This window comes from Oenanthe melanoleuca, chromosome 12, assembly GCF_029582105.1.
Source record: "Oenanthe melanoleuca isolate GR-GAL-2019-014 chromosome 12, OMel1.0, whole genome shotgun sequence".
Taxonomy (NCBI): Eukaryota; Metazoa; Chordata; class Aves; order Passeriformes; family Muscicapidae; genus Oenanthe; species Oenanthe melanoleuca.
The window spans coordinates 18,277,366-18,287,076 of NC_079346.1; the positions used below are offsets into that span (position 1 = coordinate 18,277,366).

At 43.6% G+C, this 9,711-nt stretch overlaps 1 protein-coding gene across 1 annotated transcript; it reads right to left on the bottom strand.

The window, feature by feature from the left end:
• Positions 1-5,429: 5,429 nt before the first annotated feature.
• GP9 (glycoprotein IX platelet) lies at positions 5,430-8,887 on the bottom strand. The gene is made up of 2 exons (XM_056501587.1): positions 8,808-8,887; positions 5,430-7,641 (listed from the first exon to the last, which is right to left on the bottom strand). Exon 2 carries the CDS (start codon positions 7,634-7,636, stop codon positions 7,052-7,054), a length of 585 nt encoding a protein of 194 aa, XP_056357562.1. The 5' UTR covers positions 7,637-7,641; positions 8,808-8,887; the 3' UTR covers positions 5,430-7,051.
• Positions 8,888-9,711: the final 824 nt, after the last annotated feature.

Consider the following 9,711-nt stretch of genomic DNA (forward strand, 5'->3'; position numbering starts at 1 on the left):
AATCACAGTGAAAAAAACAAACAGAGGTTGTATTGCCCAGTGTCCAGAATTATAATAATTTCACTTTTTTGCCAATAGAAAACAATTTATGTCTTGCACCTTCTGACACTTCAGGACAGAAAATTTGTGTGGAAACCCTGGGAAGAGCTAGCAGTAATTGGCAGCTTGTTTGGAAAATCTCAGCCCATCCCTGAGGTCTTGGAAAGGCTGACAAACTTCAGGGAACTTCTGTCGCTGTGGAATTTAGCAGCCACTAGGTGCCAATGTTGGTCCAGTTTCAGAGCAGTCAAAGCTGTGCCTGGGGGCAGAGGAATCCCCTGGGGGCTCTGAGATTTTGCTGGGCACAGTTTGTGTCCTTTCACTGCCCCTTTCCTCTGGGTTGTAATTGCTGCTGGCTTCGTTTTTGTCTTTCTGTAACCCAGCTTTTGACAACTCCATCTGAACATGAAATTACTGGGTTTGGCAGTGTCCTTGCAAACCCGGGGAAGTCACAAATACCCTCAGCTCTAAATATTCTGCTGTCTTGAGGGCAACCTTTGGTGATGTGGCCATTGCCTCATCCTTCCTCTGCTGTGCACTGCTGCTGATGGGAGAGGGTGGCAAAAGTCGATTTAATTTGGATGTGTCAGGTTCCAGAGTCCTTCTCCATGGCTGTAAGAGGCAATCTAGGAATCCTTGTCAATAAATAAATTATTAGTTAAGAGGTAAAACACTTTTGACCCCTAAAGAGGAGACAAGAAGGATTATTCAAGGAGAAAAGGGAGGCTGAAATCCATCCCTGCTGACACTCCCTTCCCTAGAGATCAAGGTCATTTGAGAAAGAGCTCCATTTGAATATTTTCCCCTTGGACTAAGATGAATGCTCTGTATTTCTGTAGCCTTATTCCTTAACAGTATTCTGAGGCAAGAGGTTTCAACCCACTTTTCCCAGGGAATGTGTTGATGCAAAACAGCACCACATCAGCCAAGCCAAGCCAAGTGAAATCTGAGCTAAATTCCACCAGAAATGGCACATCCCATTTCTTCTGCCTAAATGAAGATGCCAGGTCAGGCATTAGCTGTGACATCACTGGGATAAGCATTGGGAAGGCACTGGAGAGGCTGCAAATTGCTCCTGGGAAGGAGCTCAGTATAAATAGCAGCCATGTGGCCCTTATGCAACTGGAGAATTTGCTGTCACACACCCATTATTGAGTGTAATCTGAATTTCACTGCAGTCAGTGCAATGGCAAAATGTTTACGTGGGTTCCAGCAACAGAGCCACAGCAATTTGGGAAATTGTGCTCTGGAGAGGAAAGGCATTAAGATAAATAAACTTTACTAAGCACTGCAGTAAACTCAGCACCATCAAAGGAGTCATTAGGTAGGAATTGTTAATATTTCAATGCTGGCATCCAAAGTCCTGTCATTCAGGGGTAAATCATAACATGCAAGTGTGTGAACCTTACAGTTTTGTGAAGCCTCAAACTCTATTTTAATAATTCCCCATCCAATGCATTTGAACATAAACCAGCATGAGGATGAATGTGTATTGGCCAATTAATTTAGAATACAAGAGTGGCAGCACAGACCAACCTGTTTCACTGCATTCTGTGTGTAGTTTGTACCTTGAATTTGTGATTAGTTCTTACAGTTTATGTTTGCTAGTTCAAAAATAGGAGAAATTTCCTGTTCACCTGAGGGAATGCTTATTTTTTTTCTTGTCCTGTTAGGCTAGGAATAGTCTTGGTTTTCTGCTGTTTGAAACTTTTTCTTGGGCGAGTTTTTCTCTTTTTATTGGACAAGTTAATCTAGTAGTTTTTAATGCAGTTCCATATCTGGTCAGTGCAACAAAAATGGCAAATTACTGTCATTATGTGACATATCTCTTATGACATAGCTGGGGTTTAAAGAAAGAAAGTGAACAGAATTTCAACAGTGAACTTTAGAACAGAAATAAATGTTTTACTTTGTGTTACTCATTTTCTGTGTAGTTAAATTCCTTGAAAGGGAGCACTAAATCTGAATCCTTAAATGCACAGCTGCTTAACCAAATGATAAATACAGAACAAGCTGGTTAACTCTGCAATGTATTTTGTTCCTGTGCTTATTCTCTAGTATGAATTTTGTGTGAATTAATTTTATGTAGGTTGCTGAGCAAACCTTAGGACAGATTTACAGTCAAAATCCTCTCAGGTTGGATATGAATATGAGCCCATGGAGATGTGTAAATTCAAATTTTCTTCCTACAGTCACTTATCCTTAAGAGAAGACTGTCAGAGCAGAAAAATTCCATGTATCCATGGAGCTGCTCCTGGGAAAGGCAGGGCTGACTCTCCAAGCATGTGAGAGACTCCAGGGTGAAACAAAAAGCTGCTTTCAGATTTCTCTCTCTTTACTTTGTGGGGGAAAAAAAAAAAAAAAGCTGTGGAGTATACACTTAGATCTCATGCATCATTTAACTCCAGCTGCAGGAGGTGGGATTTGAAACACATGAGAAATGTATGTTCTTAAAATACCAACATCCTTAGGACATGCAAATTCAGTGGTAGGCACTTTTTAGTGAAGATACTGCAATTTTTCTCTGAATAAGCATCTCTTCTGGAATAACTTGCATCACAGGCATGCACTTTTGCTTCTCTGCTGCAAGCAGGTGCTCCTGCCAGGGCAGGAGGGCTCGAGCTGGCTCCATTCCCCAAGCCATGGCATTCCCTACACTGCCCAGGTGAACAGCCCTCCCTGGCAGTGGCACTTGGACTGGAGCTGCTGGCAGCTGCCACTGCCCTGTGCAGGCAGGAGGAAGGTCCTTTCCATGAAAAATGAAAATCATGTATAAAAAAGCAGGCATATCAAGTGTCCATGGCAGTGCCACTGTTTTTTCCCACCTGCCTGGATCCACCCTTGGCATCTTTTGGGCAGCTCCTCCCCAGGCTGCCCTGCTCCAGTGGCCTCAGCAGCTGCTGTTGCTTTCTTTGTGGATTTAGAAATTCTTCTGTCTTATAAATTACCAGAATTGCTTCAGTTCTTTCAGTTCTGGTGCAGAGAAGAGTATTTGTGGCTGAGTTCAGCAGCCAGCCCCAGAGTGGCTGCACCCAGAGAAGTGACACCAGTGATGCAAAGCCAGCCAGCAAAGGCAGGGCCACTTTACTGGGCAGAGCTGAGCTGGCTTATCCATCAGGCAGAGCTGAGCTGGTTTATTCAGCCTGTTCTGAGCTGGTTTATTGCATCAGGCAGAGCTGAGCTGTTTTATTCAGCCTGCTCTGAGCTGGTTTATTCCATCAGGCAGAGCTGAGCTGGTTTATTCAGCCTGCTTTGAGCTGTTTTTTTCAGCCTGTTCTGAGCTGGTTTATTGCATCAGGCAGAGCTGAGCTGGTTTATTCAGCCTGTTCTGAGCTGGTTTATTCCATCAGGCAGAGCTGAGCTGGTTTATTCAGCCTGCTCTGAGCTGGTTTATTGCATCAGGCAGAACTGAGCTGGTTTATTCAGCCTGCTCTGAGCTGGTTTATTGCATCAGGCAGAGCTGAACTGTTTTATTCAGCCTGTTCTGAGCTAGTTTATTGCATCAGGCAGAACTGAGCTGGTTTATTCAGCCTGCTCTGAGCTGGTTTATTGCATCAGGCAGAGCTGAACTGTTTTATTCAGCCTGTTCTGAGTTAGTTTATTGCATCAGGCAGAACTGAGCTGGTTTATTCAGCCTGCTCTGAGCTGGTTTATTGCATCAGGCAGAGCTGAACTGTTTTATTCAGCCTGTTCTGAGCTAGTTTATTGCATCAGGCAGAACTGAGCTGGTTTATTCAGCCTGCTCTGAGCTGGTTTATTGCATCAGGCAGAACTGAGCTGGTTTATTCAGCCTGCTCTGAGCTGGTTTATTGCATCAGGCAGAGCTGAGCTGGTTTATTCAGCCTGTTCTGAGCTGGTTTATTGCATCAGGCAGAACTGAGCTGGTTTATTCAGCCTGTTCTGAGCTGGTTTATTGCATCAGGCAGAGCTGAACTGTTTTATTCAGCCTGTTCTGAGCTAGTTTATTGCATCAGGCAGAACTGAGCTGTGTTATTCAGCCTGCTCTGAGCTGGTTTATTCCATCAGGCAGAGCTGAGCTGGTTTATTCAGCCTGTTCTGAGCTGGTTTATTGCATCAGGCAGAGCTGAGCTGGTTTATTCAGCCTGCTCTGAGCTGGTTTATTTGAACTCAAACAACACACCTGGAATGAACTCTGATTAAAGCCTGGCAGAAAGCAAGCAGGAGCTGAACTGAAGTTGTTCATCTTGAGCAATGCTGTTTGCTCTAGTGTTAACAAAATATAGAGAATTTAGAGGCAAAAAGGAGATTCACATACCGTGCTATGTAATAAATGAAACCTGCAAGTATTCTTCACATTAATTGAGTTTCACTCTACACAGAGTTGTTCACCCAGAATTGCTGTTCACACAAACCTTCTCTGTGTGCTACAGTGAGATTTTGGTCAATAATGCTGACTCTGATGACTTGTCCTCCTTAGTGTGGAAGAAAACCTCATTTTATTTTATTTTATTTTATTTTATTTTATTTTATTTTATTTTATTTTATTTTATTTTATTTTATTTTATTTTATTTTATTTTATTTTAATCCTGTTTTATCCTATCCTATCCTATCCTATCCTATCCTATCCTATCCTATCCTATCCTATCCTATCCTATCCTATCCATCTTGTATATTGTTTATTTTATTTTATTTTATTTTATTTTATTTTATTTTATTTTATTTTATTTTATTTTATTTTATTTTATTTTATTTTATTTTATTTTATTTTATTTTATTTTATTTTATTTTATTTTATTTTATTTTATTTTATTTTATCATCCCAACAGTCTCACCTGTGTTCCCAGACCATGCCAGCAGATACAGCCACCAGTTTGTCCCTTGCAGGCAGGATGCAGTGACAGTTTCTGGGGTGTTCCAAACCCATTTTGGGAGTGCTGCCTGCCTGTTTCATTTTGATAGCTGACATATTTTCCTGCCTTTGCACGTTGTTAGCAGCTGTGGTGTTATTTATGCACTTTGATGGAGTGTGTGGCTTGAGCATGACACAGTGGCCCTGCCAGATAAACACTGAGTGTTGCTTTTGAGCCCTCAGTCAGTTCCAGCTGTCCCCTTTGCAGAGGGATTTTTTTCAGATAAATGGATGAAAAGTTATAAATACAACACTGTTCTAGTAGAATGTGAACTTCTGCATGGAGGAGATCCCCTCCTCCTTCCTCTTCTAAGGACAGAAAAGTTATCTCAATTATTTTTTCCTGTATTCCTGTATTTGATGTGTTAATGTAAGCAGAAGTGTTTGCTAATTGCTCATTTAAAAAATGTTTGTACTACTGAAGCCATGCAGTAAAGCAGTTTACTATTCTATGCATATCTCGTTTATAGGCACAGAAGAGTGATAAAGCTTTTAGTGTTAATGATTTATTTCATTTTGGGGAAACAAGAAATCTCATGTAGGAAATTCCATGAGGGATGGCAGAGTGCATTTCTTCTGTTATATTCTGCATTTTTCACAATGGTGGTTGTCTTTTATAAAATTGAAAAGCTCAGTGCAGGGGAAATATTCTAAAATTATCTCCAGGGGACAAGTTCTGGAAATGTCTTAGAAATCTAATAATAAATGTTTAGAATAGTGAACGAGGTCAAATTTGAGTCAATATAAATGTTCAATAAGCATCCATTATTTCAGTTTCACAGAGTGCTTTATTATTGTTCACCCTCCAGGAAATTCAGTAAGATTTAAAATTATTTTGCTGAATATATTCTCTTTACCAGTCCATCTTTAACTGTGTTCACTAAGAGATACATTCAGTGTCTGGTCTGTGTAATCTGGGTGGTTTTGGTGGCAGGGAGCTCCTGAACCTGAGGAAGAGATGCTGAGTTTTCTGCACACAGAAATGGTCCTGCCCAGCCCACTGGGACACCAGAGATGGTGATGGGCAGTGAACTCACAGAGCCTGAGCGAGAAAAGGATTATTAAAAAAATATAATTTTAATTTAATACAATAACACAATTGGTGTTCATCTCCATATTTAAAAAAATGGAGGATGTGGGGGTGTAAATCTTCTTTCCATAAGAGAATTCAGTGGGAAAGCACTAAGTTAAATTATTTTTAAAAAATGTGGAAACTGCTCTTTATGTGAGGAGACGGCAGAAGGATGAAACATGCCTGTCCAAACCTCACCAAGTGTCTTTTTTTGGAGAATAATTAAATCAAACTCGCCTGAGAACCCAGAGACGGAGCTTTTTTAAGCATTGACTATTCAAACCAGCATTACCAGTTGTCCTGGTTTGGAGGACAGGTGTCTGCCAATAAAAGCAGAAGCTTCTCTTTGAAATGGAGAATGGAAACCCCCTCCCACCAAATTATTATTATTTTGAAATTAAGGGGCTCTCAGGTAAAGATAAGGGAATTAGGGATAACAGTTCTTTACTAGGAAAATTAAAATAGCAATGCAGTATTACACAGAACAATCCCAACCCTGCCAGAGTCAGAATCCAAGCTGACACCCGTCAGTCAGTCAGGGTGTTGGCACAGTCCCATTCAATGGTGGCTGCATCCTCCTGCAGGGGCAGATGTGGTTCAGCTGGAGCAGTGCTCCTGGAGAAGGTGCAGTTTCCTCTGAAGCTGCAGGGATGATGTGGAAAAAGGTCTGGTTTTTTTCTGGAGTTTAGTGGAAAGAAGGTACCTTGGTGTCCAAAATGTCAGTTTTTATCTGGGTAGGAAAGGCTTGGCTGCTGCCCTGGCTGGAGCATCTCCCAGTGGGATGATGGAATTTTATCAGTCATGCACTGGGACTGAATGGGCCAGCAGCAGATGATATCTCCTGGAGGGAGGATGGGTTGTGGAAAAGATATAGATGATTGCCCCAGTTGATTTAAAGCTGGCCCATGAGCAGATAATGTGTGCCAGGAGATCAGGGTCACTGCCCCAGCTGGGTTAACAGATGGGGACAGAATCCACATTGCTGGTACATCCTGTACTGCAACACAAGACACCAGTGCTCTTTTTTAGCTGAGGAGGAGCTGGAAGTTCCTGGCAGGCAGGGAGGAGCTCACTGCGTCTTGCGGGTTTTGGGGACGCTCCTCCTGAGCCGCCGGCTCAGCGTGAGCTGGCACACCCGCTTCTTGGCGAGCTTGAGCGCCCACGCCGCCAGAAGCAGGGTGATGACGGCCCCAGCCACCAGGACGAGGTCTCTCCAGAAGAACTGGAGGCAGCTGGCGGGGGGCAGCCTGGCGCAGCCCCGCAGGTCGCCGCCGTCCAGCTGCGCCAGCGGTTTCCCGGCCAGATGCGCGGGGCTGGCGCAGCGCGGCGCGGCCAGGGGCGAGTCCTGCAGCCACAGCCGCAGGTACAGGATGCCGCAGTCGCAGCGCCAGGGGTTGCCGGCCAGCTGCAGGTGCCGCAGGTGGCCCAGGCTGTCCAGAGCCCCGGCGGGGACGGAGGCCAGGCTGTTGTTGTGCAGCAGCAGGCTGCGGGCGCGGCGGGGCACGGCGGGCACGGAGCGCAGCCCCCGGGAGCTGCAGTCCACCAGCAGCGCCCCCGGCTCCGGCAGGGACCGGCAGAGGCACGGAGAGGGACAGTCCTGCCCCAGCACCGCGGCGAGCAGCAGCGCACAGCCCAGCGCGGCCAGCAGCTCCATGGCAGCTGCACAGACAGCACCGAGAAACCGGGGTTATGGTCCTGCTGCTGAGAGCAGAGCCACACCAGATATCCCCCCACCCCGGTTCAGCCTTCTGGAATAGAGTCTTTAGCTTTCTCTATATCCACAGAATCACTCTCCCCAAAGTCAGAACAAAGGCTGAAGACAGAGCACAATTCTTCCCTTTCCACTCTGGTTCATTGTTTTCCATTCATACCTGTACCAAAGTCTTTTTCTCTATGTCCCACAGAACCACTCTCCCCAACTTCAGCATAAACACTCAACACAGCACAGTTCTTCCCTTTCCTCTCTAGTTCATGGTTTTCTATTCATAATTGTACCAAAATTTTTTCTCTGTGTCCTACAGAGCCACTCTCCCCAACTTCATCATAAACACTCAACACACCACTGTTCTTCCCTTTCCTCTCTAGTTCATTGTTTTCCACTCATAATTGTACCAAAATCTTTTTCTCTTTGTCCCACAGAACCACTCTCCCCAGCTTCAGCATAAACACTGAACACAGCACAGTTCATCCCTTTCCTTTCTGGTTCATTGTTTTCCATTCATAATTGTACAAAAATTTTTTCTCTGTGTCCTACAGAGCCACTCTCCTCAACTTCAGCCTAACTACTGAAGACAGAGCACTGTTCTTCCCTTTTCACTCTAGCTCATTGTTTTCCCTTCATAATTGTACAAAAAATATTATTGATCAAAATCCTGGGACAGAATGTCACCAGGAGATGACAGGAAAAATCAGTTTAGTTTTAGGCAAAGATTTCTATTCTCCTTCCTTGTCTTCATAGGTCTAGTATTAAAATTGTGCATTTAAACCTGTTTTCAAAATGAAGCTTAAGGGATTGAATTAATTGTAAATGTCTGAAAATCTTTTCTTCCTGAAGCCGAAACACTCAACCATCTCCAATGTCTTTGCCAGTGAGTTATTCTGAGTATCTTTGCTCTGAATTCAGATATTTATCCACGATTTTTCAAGAAACATCTAAGAAGGACAGACTATGACAGCTGGCTTAAAAAAGTTGAGTGATATTTATGGAAAAGATGAACTCTTCTGATTTAATATAGAAACAGCAAGAAACCCAAACTCAAACAGAAACAAGAACTGTGGCAAAAATGCAGAAGGGAGAGCTGGGGAGGTGCCTGGCTGACACTTACCCTGTTTGATCCCTTCTGATCCCCTTCCCTGTGCCTGCTGAAGTGCTGGAGTGTGGATGGCAGTGCTGAGTGCTCCAAGAGTCCCCAAGGAAGTGTGGCAGGGAAGATGAGCTTTTTTTTCCTGTGCAGGATGGGGCAGTATCCCACAGCAAGCTGCTATTTGTGGTTGTGCCATGGCATAAAGGGCTTGGGCTGGGTCTTGTGTTTGCTGCAGGCAAGAGAAGGAAATGCTTTGGGATTTTTGCTTTATTCCTAATGGTTTTTCCTGTTGGATCTGACAGTATCTGGAAAAACTCTTCTGAAATTTGTGGGTTTTTTTTTTCCTCCAAAATATCTCCAGGTATAAAAGTTAGTTTGGGCCTGAGCTGCTGACACACATAAGCCCCAACAGATGAGGGAGATGAAGCTGGCCTGTGAAACTGAGTTTTTCTGTATTAGTCAGCCAGGTTTGTTTAGTATCTGTCTTCTCACAATTTCAATAAAACTTACAAAAGCACAGCATAACATCAAAATAACCATGAGAGTCAGGTGACATCATTAAAGGACAGAGAAAGACAGGAATAAAGAAAGGAAATATTGATGCCATTGAATTGAAATAGATGAAATTGTGTTGAAGTCACACAAAATACAGTATTGAATTTGGGTGTTCAAAAACCATGACCCCAGCTAGTGGGAGGAAGGTTTCTGGAATGATCTGTGTGTGTTTGCTGCAAAGGCAGTAAAATAGGATCATCCAGGTTTGTAAGACTGCTCATGTAAACAAAGAATGCCCCGACTGTGTGAAGGGAAAGCAAAAGGAGCATTTACTCTTCACTTTTGGTTGGGTGTGAAAAATTCTGGCTCAAAGTTTTCCTTTGCTTTAGTTACCAGCCATGAGCACACAAGAATTCCAATGGCAGCTGAC

Excerpts from the sequence above, each read along its gene's own strand:
- GP9 (XM_056501587.1), bottom strand. The coding sequence starts at position 7,636 with ATGGAGCTGCTGGCCGCGCTGGGCTGTGCGCTGCTGCTCGCCGCGGTG.